The sequence below is a fragment of the Cricetulus griseus genome, chromosome 6 (genome assembly GCF_003668045.3).
Source record: "Cricetulus griseus strain 17A/GY chromosome 6, alternate assembly CriGri-PICRH-1.0, whole genome shotgun sequence".
Classification (NCBI taxonomy): Eukaryota; Metazoa; Chordata; class Mammalia; order Rodentia; family Cricetidae; genus Cricetulus; species Cricetulus griseus.
The window spans coordinates 31,934,298-31,950,690 of record NC_048599.1 but is presented as its reverse complement, the minus strand read 5'-3'; the positions used below and the strand labels follow the sequence as shown (position 1 = coordinate 31,950,690).

Sequence of the window (16,393 nt, the reverse complement as noted above, 5' to 3'; positions counted from 1 at the left end):
CATCCAGCACTCTCCATTAAAAAAAAAAAAAAAAGTAAAAAACAAAATCCCAGAAAAACAGCACAGTTCTGTTACTCTTGTGGTATTTATTATGTGTCTGTGTGTTTGTAAGCATGCCACAGGTGTTTGTATGGCACATGTATGCAGGTGCTGCTGAGGCCAGAGAGGGCATCAGATTCCCTGGAGCTGAACTACTGCTGTCTCTCCAGTGCCTCATTCTTGTTCTTTCTTTTTTTAGTACAGAGGGGTGCAGAGTTAGTGAGTCCATGGGAATCTATATAGTGCAAAGCTGAATAGCTACTTTGCTTCTAATATCTAGCAGATGTTAGAAGTGTCCTTATCTTTGTTATTTATGCCTACCATGTGCAATGGAGGAGTCTAACCAGTTTGAAAGAAATCTCTACTGAGATTTTACTAGGAAGTAGTGAGAGCATGTCCAGATCATTTTCAAAGCCAGCTCTGTATTGACACATTCCTTTCAGTTCTCTTTTTCCTGTGGTTCTTAGCCACTTATTCCTGTCAGTAATTGTACTACATAAGAAAAAGAATTGAGATGTAGAAATTCTAGAGCTAGTATAATCTTAATTCAGCTACTGTTTCTCAAGACAATAGCTGTAAGGAATTATTAGTGTTGTATTATATATACTTCCACAGCTCTAAAGAGGTTAGAGCAGCAAAGGGAAAAACATGTGCTCACCATTAAGCAGTTCCTTCCATCCCTTGTTAATGAAATGCCTAAGGAAAGATAACTTAAAAGATTTTTGTTTTCTTTCTTTTTTTCTTTTATTTTTGAGGCAAGGTTTATCTGTGTAGCCCTCTGCTTTGTAGACCAGACTGACCTTAAACTCACAGATATCTGCCTGCCTCTGTCTCCCAAGTGCTGGGATTAAAGACTTGCACCACCACTACCTGGTCCAATAAAGGAATTTTGTTTGGATGCATCTTTTTAAAAAATATACATCAGGGGCTGGAAAGATGACTCAGTGATTAAGAAAGTGGCTTTTCTTCCAGAGGACCCAGGTTCAAGTCCCCACATCCCCGTGGTGGCTCACAGCCATCAGTAACCCCAGTTCTAGGGGATCTGACATTCTGCATGAACATGGTAGACAGACATGTGCAAGGAAACATCTATTATAAATAAATAAAAATAAATAAATCTTTGAAAACACACACACAACCAAAATGAAGGCCTAATTGTGACTACCAAAAATCAGTTGCACTGGGCATAGTAGAACACATCTCTAGTTCCAACAGCATTTGGGAGGCTAAGGTAGGAAGGAGGATTCCATAAATTTCCACAAATTTGAGGCCAGACTGGGCCACAGAAGGAGACCCTGTCTCAAAACACCAACCCCCCCCTCCAAAAAAAAAAAAAAAAAAAAAAAAAACCCAAAACCAAAAACAACACAATCCAAAATGGCCCTCAAAAGGAGTGGCACTATTAGGAGATGTGGCTTTGTTGGAGTAGGAATGGCCTTGTTGGAAGAAGTGTGTCAGTGTGGGGGCCATCTTTGATGTCTCATATATGCTCAAGCCGAGCCCAGTGTTTCAGATCACTTCCTATTGCCTGCCTATCAAATTGTAGGAAGTCTCAGCTCTGGTACCAGGTAGCACCATGATGATGATGATGGACTAAATCTCTGAAAATGTAAGCCAGCTCCTATTACATGTTTCCTTTATAAGAATTGCCATGGTCATGGTGTCTCTTTGCAGCAATAGACACCCTAACTAAGACAACATTCCTCTTTGGGAAGCTGCCCTAGATCTGTAGTACTTGACTTAACTTGATAAAACCTATAGAAGAAATTTTAAATTTGAAGATTTGGTCAGAAACTTTTAGTTTTGTAAAAATGAAAAGTAAACCACTTATAAAAAATGTTTTTAGTGCTATAATATTTTCTGTAATATGGTATAAAATACACTGAAGATGAACCATTTGGTCAGACTGCCACTTCTACCAACTGTTGGCCATTGGTGTTTCTTACTGTTGGTTTTTAGTTTGCCTTTAATACAACAGTTTGGGTCTGTAATTGTTTGTTTATTGATAACTTGTTGGAGTCAAGTGTAGCCGTGAGTACTCAGTATGAATAAAGCATTCAGTTTCTTCATTCCAAAGAACCTGATGTATGACTTCTCTTCATTTTGGTCAGTAAACTTGTCAATTAGCTGAGTTTGGAATGTAATTTGTGATTACTGCAGTCAGTAAACATGGAATCTTTTCTGTGATTGCCACGACGATTAAGTAAATTGTCACTTGAGAAGCTAATGGCAAAGCTTGGTTGATGTGGCCTTAGAGCTCTAGGAAAGGGATATGTTTTTAAAGACCAAAGGAAAAAAAAAATTAGCTGTCTTTTTATTTCCCCTTGCGTTTGTTCCTTCTGAAGTGCAATCCATTGTCTCATAGGTTTTTTCCCTCCCACTCAAAAAGATCTTCTGTTAGAGCCATACAAATGAATGGTAATAAGTTTGTTTTACTCTCTACTTCATTACTTACCAACTAGGAAATATTTCTGCTTTGTGAATACTTAAGGGCTATGTGTATTACTTAGAGCTACATGAAAAAGAAACTGTTTAAAGGTAGCTCTGAAAATTTTTTTTGTCTTTTTAAATTTTGTTTTTGATTAGAAACAAATGATGCTTAATAATTATGTAACAGAAAAATTTAAAATTTTATATTTGCACACGTTTTAGCAAAACACCATATATTTGCTAATACTGAGATTATGTATAAAAGGGAGCTGTTCTGAAAGTGAGAATTAAAAACAGAATTAAAGGTAGACTGTTAGAAAGTGCTTGATGCTTGTGTAGTAAATTCCAGTTCCTGAAAATGTTTTCTTATTTAATGTGCAGCAGGTTTGAATTGAATGTGTGTGTATTGATGGTGATGGCCTTAGTTTCCAATTGTGCACTTTCTAGGAGAAAATCAACAATTTTTCCCCTTCATTTTCAGAATAAAGTGCTCTGGGAAGTTTATTTTAATGTACATGTATCAGTTTCATTGTCTTCATTTGATCTATAATAAATCAGATTTTGTGTGAAAACTTTTTCTAAGTCCCATAGTATTCTGTGGTTATCAGGGGACACCATGGAACCGTACTTACAAAGTTAAGTCTTAATGATAAACAGAGGCATGTTTCCGAGGTGCAGTGCAGAGGCATGCAAAGTAGTGCTACTCAGGGTCTGAATCAGATTCATTCTGCTGGTTTGGCTTTATTTACTTTTGTCAGACAGTTACCTAGTTTTGTATATGTAAAGACATTAAAATATGATAGTTTTTAAACATTTTAACTGATTCTTGCTAATTTTTGTATACCATCTGAATTGGTCATTGGTCTTCAAGTTTAAAAAAGTAATCAGGAAAAAGTACAAATGCAGATGTTTACTTTCAGTAGAATGCCTTCTCATAAATTACAACTCATTGAAAATTAACTGTTTAGTTTTCCATCTAAGGAAGTCACACAAATGAAATAATTGCTGTTCTTATAAGAATTTCCAGGTTTTACCTTGTTTTTTGGGGGGCTAAGGTTTAGCTAAGTTAGTGGAGTGCTTTTCTAGCACAAAGCCATGGGTTCCGTCTCCCAGCACATGTGTACCAGACAAGGTAGTGGTGCTCACCTCCCCAGCACTCAAAAAGTAGAGGTACCAGGACCAGAAGTTCAAGGTTATCCTGGGATATAGAGAGTTTAAAACTACCCTGAGATACGTGAGACCCTGTCTCAAAACAATAAGATAAAATACAAAATTTTCTGGCAATTTATAGTCTGTGATAGTGATTCACTCTGGGCCCAATAGGCAACTTTCTTCTCCATATCTGTAAACTTCATGGTAATTAGCTTCCAGGATTTCTACTGAGGCCTTCAGCTGTGTTTCATATATGATGACCATTGAGAAACTATTAGCTTCCAGAATTTCTACTGAGGCCTTGAGCTGTATTTCATATATGATGACCTTTGAAAAACCTTCCTTGTGTTGTGACTCAGCTTGGCTGTCAGTTTCATTTTTAAGCACTAAACAGGATACAATTCAGCTAGAGAGACTACTTGGCTTTCTGGTGAAGAACTTCCTTTCCTTTCTGAAAAAGGAGTTGGCTGCTGGTTGATATAAATCTTTAGGTAGTATGTTCACATCTAGAGAATTGCCTCAGACTGGCCTTCTCAGTCCTGTGGAGGTTGAAAAAAGCCCAGAGCAGAGGAGGCCAGCTGTGTCATGCTACGGTCATCAGTTGCCATGTACTTTGCTTTGCCCATTTGTGCTTTATGACATTTTTAAAAGCATAATTCTTCTTTTTTTTTAATATATTTTTTTCTGTTGTTCTAAACTAGGGATAAGTTTTCATTTCTTCTTTCCTTTAATAAAGTAATTTTGAAAAGCATAGTTTTGGTTTGTGTTTCCATTAAAATAAGAGCCTGAATACATAGGGTAAGCTGTGCTGTTCTCGTTCTTGGGAGTCTGGAAGTGAGTGCTGTCCTCACACAGTGAACTCATTATACAATAGCTGGATGCAGCTGTTTTAATTAGGTTACAGCAGACCCTGCTAAAGGCAGATAACAGCAAGGCTGAAGCCAGGAGTGGTGGCTAGTTGATACTGCCCCTCTGAGTTCTTTGAATGTGAATGCCATGTCTAGCCAGGAGTTGATGGGTCTTTCCTTCCTTGTAATGCATGGTTTATATAGGAGAGCAGTCGCTATTTGGTTTCTTCTAAGTATATAAAGTTGCCTGTTCAGATTTGCAATGGGATCAGAGGTTGATGAGAGTTACTACTATTAGTTCAGTGTACTGTCATGAAAAAGGCCCAGATCTTCTCTTTTTTTGTATAGCATTTAAAGTATACATGTAAAATTATGTTTATGTGTTACATAACCACACATTACAAGTAATAAGCAATGTGATTATGGCCAAGGTTACCAAAACCACCTTGTTAGCAACAAATACATAATTAACGAAAGTCTTTGGTGGTTCTGTTGGCTATTTTTACATTCATGGTTAGTTTTGATTCTAGTTTATTTGGTTTACGTGATTAGTTCTTTTTTAGGAGTTTGAATTATAAACTATGTAGATAGGTTATAGACAATACTTTAGCAAGTAAGCCTTCTCTGAACACCTCCCATTTATTTTCCAGATATGCGGCCCCAAGATTCCTGGCGAGGGCCTCCTCCTCTTTTCCAGCAGCAGAGATTTGACAGGTAATGGTAAAGCAGACATGATTTAAATGCTTCCTGCATCAACATCTGGAGTGTGCTGGTTATTTACAAACTAAAACCTACCTGGTTTGAAATAGCACTTTCCCCCAACCCCAAGCAATTTTTCCTGCACTGTTTTTAGGAAATATGAAATGAATACTTTGAATTAAAAATGCTTGTGTATATATAGTTTTTTATGTTTCTTGGCTCTTTTGGACTTTATTGAAGCTTTGAGGTACTCTTAAAAAAAATGCAACACAGAGAGCTTAAAATTGTATTAGGTTTTTGTCAGGCTAAACAAATTTCTTTTTAGCAGGACTGTGCAGTTTAATGAGGCATAACTAATGGTGTTCCACTTTCATCATGTCTGCCAGCAACGCAGCATTAGTACAGACCAGCTATTGATTCTTACTACAGGCCTCTTCAAGTCCTAATCAGCTTCTTTGGTACAACTTTTTCAGGGCTGACAGGCCTATTGTAGGGCAGTGTCACTGTAGGTCAGTAGTTATTAGTTGCCACTGAAAACAGTTTCTCTAACTACTTAAGACTGAACTGAATTAAATGCAGAAGGGACTCAGAAGAGGATTATGGGATCTGCCTTCTAATAAGTACCATGGACTAGGAAGAATGTGACATGATTTAATAACAAGGGATGTTTGACATGTGTTCCTTCATTCATAAGTTCTCTGTTCCTAAGTCAGATGGACTATCCATGGGAAGTCAGCTGGGCATGTTATGAATAATTATATTAACATCTGCAGGATAATATTTCTAATGGAGCTTTAAAATCCAGGCTGGATTTTATTTTGCCAGCATCAATAAATGCAAACTAAATGGAGTCCCATCCCAGGAAAGCTTCCTTTGTCACCTTTCTAGTTATGATCTGTTTTGACTTTGCTGAGTTAGCCATTTTGGTCTGTTCACATCTGTAATGAATGGAGTGCATTAACAAATGGGGCTAGAAATAGTGCTCTTCTTGGACAAATACTCAGTAGTTCTTTAGCCCCTCCAGAATTCTTTCTGTTCTGTTCAAGATTACTACAGAGATTTGTATAATTCAGCTGTTTACTGATGATGTCAGCTACCTCATTCAAGTCATATTTTAAATTTAATACTACCGGTAAGTATTGTTGATGTTTCCAGTGTATGTGCTAAAAGCATATAGCACGTGCTATTTAATTATCATCGAAGTAGCCCAGGCTGGCCTTGAACTTCCAATCCTCCTGTCTTAGTCTCCTAAGTCTGAGAGTACAGATGACAGGTTTGCAACCCAACCAACTTAACACCATTTTAAAAAAGAAATAAATGGACAGATTATCCTAAATTTTTATACTTAGTTTCTTCATTTTGTTACTCACTTCTTTGCTATGTTAATAACAATCTCTAATGATTATCTCCAGCTTGAGAATTATTAGTACGGTGTTAACATCTTTTCATAAATGTGACTGTGTTTCTCCTAGCAGCCTTCTAAAGTAGATACTGTTAATTTTTGGTTTTACTAGAAGTGAAACTCATAGTGCAGTAGCTTATCCAAGGTCACTCTTCCATGCTATTCTTTACCAAGAGACTTTTTAGTAGAGCAGAACTCACCAGACTATTTACTCTGAGCATAATCTAAAGCCACAGCACATCAAAGGAAATAAAGGCTCTGCTTGCACTTCTTTGGCTCTTTATTTAGTTGCAGCAGTATTCCTCTCTCTGTATACATGTAAAGTTTTCCTAAGACTGTGGTTTTTGTCCCCTTCATTGCCCTGTTCATCATTTTCTTGTTCTTATTCTTCCCTTACCAAGTACTGTTATTACCATGACTGACTTTGTAAACCTAGGAGCTAGGAACTAGTTTTGTATGTATTTTGGGTTGTTATAGATATTTTAAAATCATCCCTGAAAGAAAAAACTAAAGGTAAGTATTTATAGAATCCTTAACTCGTGGTTATTTAGGAAATGGAACTCTTTTGGAGGCAGGGTCTCTCTGTATGGCCACATTGGTCTGCAACTTACACTCTTTGTGTCTCAGCCTCCTGAGTAATAGTGAACTAAACCATTTTATTCATAAATAAAAAGTAAGTTTGAATTCTGCTCTCCTAAGCTATATCTAGCAAGTGGGTATAGTCCTTTATTCATTTCCATAGTACTTGTCATTCCAGCTATTCAGACTTTATGAGACAGAGAGGAGGAACCATTTTTACTTTACCAAGAAGTTATGGGTAGTAGATGGTGGTAGGTTTATGCAAGCCAAGGTTTTGTAATCCCTAGTTCATAGCATTTCCAGTGCAACTATTTCTGAGTGCTGTTGAGAATCTTACTAAAAAAAAACAAAAAACAAAGACCCTTTTGAATGTATCTTGTTTCATAAACTATGGTATGTTGTCTTGAATTATTTTTCCTTTGGGATAGTACTTTAAATCCATATATTCCTTTGACCTAAAATTACAGTGAGAGGACTAGTGAGAAGGCTCAGTGGGTAAAGGTCTGAGCCACCAAGCCTGACAACCTGATTTTTGTCTCCAGAACTCGGTGAAAGGAGAACACTAATTCCTGCAAGTCGTCTTCTGACCTCACACACATGCAAGTGGGAATACACAAAAATAAATGTCATATTTTTATGAAAAAAGCAGAGACAGACATGGTGGCATACATCTGTAATCTCAGTACTGAGGAGAGTGAGGCAGAAGGATTTGAGTTAGAGGCCTACAAGCATTAGACTCTTTCTCAAAAAACAAACAAGCCACCCTTCCCTCCTCCAGACAAAATAACTTCATGTTAATGGTGCCAATACTAAGCAGAGTTAGTCACATTTTAGTTTCTTTTCAACGTATACAAGGCAACCATTTACTTTCGTTTCTTTACTTGTGGGTGTTCCACTCAATTATGGGAAGCCTTTACAAACTGATTAACCATAGTACAAACTTAAACTACCCAAATTGGTAGGCTTCAGTTACCAACTACTTTCCAGAGCAGTAATTTGGAAAAAAGAATATTGTTGCCACTGTGGTACCTACTAAGAAGTGCCTTGGCTTATAAATTAACCTTAGTTTATTACCACCAACTAGTTTTTGTTTTTCTTTTTTTTTTCTGTGATAGAATTTAACTGTGTTGAGTAGCTCTGGCTGTCCTGGAACTCATTCTGTAGACCAGGCTGGCTTTGAACTCACAGAGATCCACCTGCCTCTGCCTCTTGAGTGCTGGGATTAAAGGTGTGTGCTGCCACTGCTTGGCTATAGCCACTATTATTTTTATTTATTTTGCTTTTTTGAGACAGGGTCTCACTATGTAGCCTTGCCTATCCTGGTTGGCCTCAAATTCAGAGAGATCTGCCTGCTTCTGCCCCCAGAGTGTTGGTACTAAAAGTGTGCACCACACCTGTTCTAACTAAAAGTTAGGGTGGACCAACTTCAGGGTTCCTATCTCACATTTTACAAACATTTTGTCAAATAAGTTTCAGTTTGCTTATATTTGCAAATTAATATAATTAACAGAAAAATAATTACTTCGTGGGAAATAAGGTGTTTCTGCCATCAAACAGAAGTGATAGTACATACCACTGTTAGCTTGTTCTTTCTCTTTAAATTTTATTACTGATGATTTTTATCATAGAAATTATCTTTGAAAAAATTACTATTTTGAACAAAAAGAAAAAGTGTATGTTTTACACTGTGACTTCGTCTTCCAACCTATGGTATAAGACTAAAAAGAAAAATAATCACAGCACAGAATATGAGTTGCAGTTTTGACTTGTGGGCTTTGCACATGCATCACAACATTGATGATCCATAGTCATAACCTATTACCAAATCACTCATCTCCCTCTGCAGATGCCAAAAGAGACTATTCTTGTGTGTTCATAGAACTGTTCTTGTGATTCAGATAGGGTGTTTGTGAATCATATTGGGTGTTCTTGCCAGAATTTGTTTGTACTGATAATAACTGGCACCTCACTCTGACTTTGAATCACATGCAGTGTGCTGTATTAGAGCTATGGTTTCACCCACTATCTAATAGAGAAGCTTTGGCATTTCTAGGTTATCAGGAGCTGTTGTCTTTGAACTGTTAAACAAGAATAATTACTTTGCATTTTTTTGTTTTGTTTTTAAGAAGGCTTGTAAGTGAAGAGAGTAGAGAGGATGGATTCAGATGAATAGCTAGCTGTAAGAATGAGTCCATCACCCAATGAGCCCAACTTCAGGCTTTTATCCCTAAGATTTTCTCTCCCACGACGAAGTGAAATTCAGAGCCTTAGTGAATGTAAAATTTTACTGAATTCTTCCTAGCATTGTCTGTGGCCCCAAGTTTCTAATGTTTAAGTACACAGGAACATTTTGCTTCTGTTTATTCTTTCTCCTGACTATAAAATAAAAGTTGAGAGTGAATACTAAGAAAGTTTTATTTTAAATGATGATTATTGCCTTTAGAAATATCTTTGCTACATTGTTTATGTGACAGGTTTTAATTAAGTTATGATTTAATGCCTTCTACCTGTTGTTGTGTATCTAAAGTTAAAATAGGCACTTGAAGACAATTAAAACATGTCTTTCAACTAGTAATCTGGGACAGCAAACTGGGCTATAATAGCTGTTGAATCTGCGTTCCCATGTAAACTGTACACCAAATGCCAGTCAGCCCATGCCAATTAGTGCTCATGTTGCTAGGTCACCATGGTCAATTGAAAGCTGCATCAATAGAACTTGAAAAGGTTTCTTCACGATCAGACCTTCTGACATATTGAGCAGAATAATGGATGGGAAAAAACAGCCAAGTCCCCTACCCTGGATTCAAAATACTCAGCAGTAAGAATTCACTTGCAACCTGCAATTAACTAGAAAGAATAGAATCTAAGAACGAGTCTGGACATTTTTGAAAATAAAGCCTCTTTCTCTTACTAGTACATGTTTATTCTTCTGGACAGAATCGTAAATGTACCCAGCTTGCTGATTGTGGATCTAGAGCTTCAGATGATAAAAAGAAACTTCACATTTACAACTGTATGAATTAATTTTATAAAAGTTAATCAGCTTACTTTAGGCGTCCTCATTTTTAAAAATTATTTATATTGTGTATGTGCACACTAATGAGTGGGGTATGTGTGTCACAGTGCACATGTGGAGGTTCCAATTTGGGTTCTAGAGATTGAACTTGGGTCATCAGATATGTAAGGCAGGCACTTGGGCCATCTGAGCCATCCCATTAGCTCTAAACATCCCTTTTAATAATTTGTGGTGCTTTATGAAATGCAGTACTCTGCACTGGTTATAAGAGACATAAAGGCCACTATATTACATATCCTATAACTTCAAATCTAGTAAAATTGGATTGTCCTAAAATTTGGAGGAGACAACCTGCCTATTTTAGGCTTGTGCTGTAAAGCAGGCTTCACTTCTGATACAAGTATGTCTTTCTACAGAAGTGTTGGAGCTGAACCTCTACTGCCATGGAACCGGATGCTCCAAACCCAAAATGCAGCCTTTCAGCCAAACCAGTACCAGATGCTGGCTGGGCCTGGAGGATATCCACCCAGACGTGATGATCGCGGAGGGAGACAGGTAATAAATACACTGTGGGCTGCAGAGGAAAAGCAGCATATTGCTCACTATTAAGCTTGCTTCTTAGGACTTAATAGTTTTCTACCAATATTTCTGGAGAAAATACTAATAGAGTAGCTTAACTCAGCTTTATATTTGTTAAAATTATACCTAAGGGAAGTATTTCACCTAAATAGTTTATACAACAATCCTCAAGAATCCCAGCCTAGAAGCTCTCTTTGTCATAGTAGTCAATAGTGATTAGCATGAGTCACAGTCACCAAAACATTTCTTTTTACCTTGGAGAATATCATTCTCTAATGTAAACTAGACCCATCATTAACAAATGAAGACTGACTGGAAGCTGAAAGTAAAAACAACAACAAAACAAAAAAAACACAAAACACCCTAGCTGTTCACTATTTCTCTTTATTAATCCTAGAATTCTTATCTCATTCATCATTGAGTCCTTTTCTGTAGAAGCAGATTTTTCTTTGAAGACTTTTCCATGTAATTTTCTACTAAATGGAAAGTGCCATGTTGATTCTACGCACTATAATTCATGGATAAATTGAAATGATATAAGTTTTGTTTTTTAATTCCATCCAATCTTAGCAACATTTAAAGCTGGGTTCTATTTAACTAATTTCTCCTAGCAATTTGACACCCTGGACAGAACTTATATGCACGTTAAGTATAATTCTTGGTAGAGAATGAGATTGGAATGATGCAACTCAGTGTGTAGTTGTCCTGGAGTTTGGCACCTGCAGAGATAGGAAGGGGTTTTAAATTGTTTACCGTGTTGCCTCCAGGTCTTTTGCAGTGCTTTGTATATTGACTTTCTAATTTGTCCTTACTTTGTGCTCCCCTTTAACATCTTTGACATCTAAGGAAAACTTGTCTGTTTCAACCTTATAAGAAAGTAGTCACCTTAATTGCTTATAGTTAATACCTTTTGGGAAATTTTGTTATAATTCATTAAAATCATTTCATAGAATTTTACTTTTAATTTTTCCATTCAATACCTCTGAAAAGTCACATCAGGAAATTGCTGCTCTGTGCTACTGGGGTTTAGATGGCACTAGGCAATTAAAATAACATTCTTTTAAAATGAAGACATTTAGAACTGAAGAAACCTTGGAGAACGCCATGTCCAACCACTTCATTTTGCAGGTCTGGAACTGAAAGCCTGTAACCTCCAGGCAGAGCTGGAGACACTGAACCCCCATTTCATCTTCTTGCCTCTGTAAGAGGCCAAGGAGATTTTCCGTTTTGAGGAAGTCTACTGTTCTTGGAGAGGTGGAATTTTTCACTGAGAAGACACATAAACAAGTTGGAAGACTTTTTTTTTTTTTTTTTTAAGAAAATACATTCTTTTCAGTCTTATTTCCACTTAGTTTTTCTTAAATCACAACTATTAGAGTTACCATTCATTATCCCAGAAATTCATGCTCATGCCTTCATTTATTTTTAGTGACATTGATACTTTTAAACAAGTCCTTAGCCCACTTTGCAGCTTTGAGGATCTGTCATACTATATAGTGTGAACTGCTTAAGTGACAAAATGGAACCCTGTGGTCCTAAGTTTAGAAATTTTTTCCTTTCATTTGGAATCAAATCCAGTACAACTCACTCAGCAAATGCATTTACCACTGAGATACATCCCCAGCCTTATGAATTATTTATGCATAGAAATGTTTTTGTAAGTGTAATTCTGTAATAACTTTATTATTTAATGTTTTGGTTTTTCATTGACCAAAAAATGTATTCCTAAATAATTAGCCATTAGGCCTCAGTAAGTCTATTCCGTTGGTTAAATAAGGTGCCTTTCCTCCCAAGGGCTCAGAATGGTGGGAAATTTTTAGATCCCATGCAGGCTCAGACCAGACAAAGTCCCAGCATGGAGGGACACAAAGCGCCACCCTTACTTAGGAGCAATTGGCAGCTGGTAGCCACTGGGAGGGAGGGAAAGTTGTGGTGGTTTTTGTTGTTGCTATTTGTTTTAAGGGTGTGGATCCTGGTGGGTTGACCACTCTCTTAGAGAAGGCCACATAGCCAAGAGTATATGGGCAGCACAAACTATACTTGATGGGTTTTAAAAAAAGACACAAAGTTGAGTGGTTTGAGAAGAGTAGGGGAAGGGATGAATATGATCAAAATACATAGTTTGAAATTCTCAAAGAACTAATAAAAATGTTTTAAAAATACCCACCTTACGTATTTTAAGAAACATTTCATTGCTCATTTGTATTTTAGGGAATCTCTTAGATGTGGTTATTAATGCTTGTTGGGCTAGTGTTCAGTAATTCAGCCTTTGTGTGCATCTTCAACTTTGTAACAAGCTGTGTGAGAGCTGTAGGCTTAGAGCACATACTCAGGAAGACTTTCCATGTGATGTACCTTGAACAGTCCTCCTCTTCATGGCATGTTTTTCCACAGAGATGCAGAGTTAATTTCTTTATTCGGTATATTAATCCAGAAGGTAAACTCTTCTTTGTTTACTTTCAGGGTTATCCCAGAGAAGGAAGGAAATACCCTTTGCCACCACCTTCAGGAAGATACAGTTGGAATTAAGCTTTTGTAAAGCTTTCCCAAATCCTTTCACCATTATATACTTTTATGCTATTTGTGGAAAGGAGATTTCTTTCTCAAGTAGTAGGTTTTAATAAAACTACAGTACTTTGTGTATTTCTTTTAACTGTGTGTATATTTTTGCTGATCTGATCTCACTGTTTTATGTTGCTTTCCAGAGATGTGTGGTGCATAATACAGTGGGTCTGAATTTATTATTGCTTGTAAACACATTTGATGAAATTAGGAGTCCTGGGTTTTTATTATGGTTAAAATTCAAGCCAGCTCTAAGCTGATTTTGATGCACATGAATAATTAGGTATGGACATTTGAACTGTACATTCAGCATACTAGAGCATATGTTGCTCAGCATTTCTTTGGAAACATTTCATTAAAGTACTTGTCTTACAGAAATTTGTGGACTTTAGTAAAAAAATAAAATAAAAATAAAGCTAAACTTTAAAAGCTCTAGTGTCTTGTGTTCTTTATTTCAGCTGAAAGTCTTGACTAAGGATGCCTTTTTTTGTAAGTCAACTTTTACAGAAAACAGTTGCAACAATTAGATGTCAAAAGCAAGTCAGTGTCAGTAGATTTGAAGAGGCTATGGTCAGTACTTCAACAGAAGCATTTATTCTATTAGCATGGTAATAATACATCTTTATGAATATTTACATTTTTACAAATCTGATTTTTGTTTTTTGGTTTTAAGGACTTCTAAATCTCTTAAGTTTAAGGACCAGCTAAAAAAATTGAAAATTCTGATTTATACCTAAAGAATCTATACTCAGCATATCTTAGATGATATTTTGCAGTAGAATTCAAATTGGGCTCTTCCTTTCAGTTGAGCACACTAATTCCCTAAATGTGTGTCTGGAGTCCACACATAGCGTTTGCATTTCATTACCAAAACAAACTTAGACGGGACACCTTCCTGTAAAGCCTGAGGATTTGTCTCAGTTTTTCCATCCCAGCCTAAGATTGTAAGGTAAGATTTCTCTTTGACCTTCTGATTTAGGACATTTGTGCTTTAATATACAGGTAAAGCACACCTGTTAATCTTTGCTTATGTGGGAAAAAAAATCTACCTTATCTTTGAATAGAAAGGCATTCTGAAGCTGTTGAGTTCATTGCTGATGCTGTGAAAACAGCAGGAGCCTTTTGTTGTTGAAACAGAGTCTCTATTAGGAACCTTTGTATGTTACCCTCACTTCACATTATAGTAATGAATCCTACTACTAATTTCTCTCATTTTCCAAATATTAAAGCTGTCTAGCCCTCCAAATAAAGCACTGTATATTCCAATAGGAGCATGTTGTCTTATTGTGTATAGTTTCATGGGTTCCCCAAATCCACGCTAATTTTTTTTTTTTTAATTTCCCCAATTCCTTGGTTTTGGTTTAGTTTTTAATTTCTGTTTTTTTGGCTGACGGGTCCTTAAGAAGTCTAATCAGAAGCCTTAGTGAAGTTAGCTGACACTAGGTTCCCTCTTGTGAAATGGGTGTATCTTGAGAACATCTGTCCAGCTCCTGAACACTTGGATCCTTCTCTTCTCCTCAATCTCTTACTAACTTGTAACCATGTTAGAATAGAAAAATATCATTTCAGTGAAAGTGCTGTTTAAAGCTTTCAAGAGGGATATTTACAGCTGTAAATGCCCCCCCCCCAAGCCTTAGTATTGCAGGCAATGGGCTGGTTTTGTTATTTGTATTCCATTATGTTACCTTCAGAGCACCTTTTTCGGGATCTCTCATTAAATTGTGTTATTGCCTGGAAACATCTGCATAGGGAACCTAGTAAGGAGAAAAGCAACTTCCTTAGCTGAGTGCTAAGGAGGTGATGTAAAAGTACAAAGCCATATGTGAGTGGGTATTAGATTGCCATTTAGCTTTTCAAAGGCAAATACATACAATGACCAGTAGGCTAATTTTCTTGCAATGACCTGGGACATCATAACGGCTGAGTGGGCATCCTCTCAGAAGTGGGAATCCTACCACTTCTAGATGGAGGTCAGATGCTCAGGGATTTGGCTAATATGAAGGGTTACGACATACAAGGACTTCACAGTTGAGGCTGAGCTGCTGGCAGTATCTGGGAGCAGCAAACTGGCAGGGCCAAGGAGAGTTAGCTGCCCCTCATAGTACAGGTTATGCCATGTCTGGCATGATTAGCCTCCTGTGCTGTCTGGAAGCTGCTGCCATTGGCCCCAGGGTTCTGAATGCCCTATGGTCTCAAGAACCCCAAAGCCTGCCCAGAAGCAGGCAAACTGGCAGTAGGAGTAGGGTGTGGGGAATCTCAGACCTTCCACCTTGGCAGGCATCTCTCCACTCCCTGGATGCAGCACCAAGCACCGCAGTCTGAATCTGCAGTTTCGTCCTTTCAATTCTCCAGGCAAGTGCACACACAGGACCTGTTAAGAAAATCAGAAACAGTCCCCAACCCCCGCCAGGTTTCTGTTTAAAATTTGAAGTCTTGACTGTAACAAAGTTTAGCTGTGCCTAGAAATCTAAAATCTAGACATCCCCTCAAGTTAATTTGTCAATTGCCAATCAAAGGCTACAGAGTGGCTTTACAACTCTTGTCTTCATTCTCAAGACTTCATGCCCATTCTGATAGGGTCAGAAAACCAAGGTGCCATCAACTGTATTCCTAGTGACTGACCGAGTCCTCTAATTTCTCACCAGGAAAAAGGTCAAAGAACAAATTATGCTCCCTTCATTCAGCATTAATTCTAACAGATGCTTTTGTGGCTGTTTTTCTATATTCTATTTATGGAATTGGGGTTAAAAAGACAATATGCTTTAATTTTGTGTGAAATGGCACTAAAGCTATTCACTACTGCAACATTGTGTTCTTTAAGCTTATACAGAATTAATGGTTAATGTTTTATTAGAAGTTATCTAAACAATTACTGAGGTTACAGAGACCCTTTTAAAACAGCATTTCATTCCATTTCAGATAAACATTCTAAAGCAAAATTAAACCCAAAAACCTTCTGTAAGAAACTTTAATCACCATTAAACCTAGAAAAAGTAACCTGACGATCACAGAGCAATCTCCATACTCACTGGAGGGAGGAGCTTTAGGTAACATGTGGACTTGGCTCCCCAATCTGGCATCTCTGGA

General features: G+C 37.2%; 1 protein-coding gene across 2 annotated transcripts in view; it reads left to right on the top strand.

Annotated features, from left to right (window-relative positions):
- Nucleotides 1-13,741, top strand: part of Xrn2 (5'-3' exoribonuclease 2) — a 66,080-nt gene extending 52,339 nt beyond the window's left edge. For both annotated transcript variants that reach the window (XM_027421587.2, XM_027421588.2), the window contains 3 exons: nt 5,120-5,183; nt 10,582-10,720; nt 13,208-13,741. In XM_027421587.2, the coding sequence (XP_027277388.1) occupies nt 5,120-5,183; nt 10,582-10,720; nt 13,208-13,273 (269 nt within the window). In that variant the 3' untranslated portion in view covers nt 13,274-13,741. The remainder of the gene's footprint in view (nt 1-5,119; nt 5,184-10,581; nt 10,721-13,207) is intronic.
- The last annotated feature ends 2,652 nt before the right edge of the window (nt 13,742-16,393 follow it).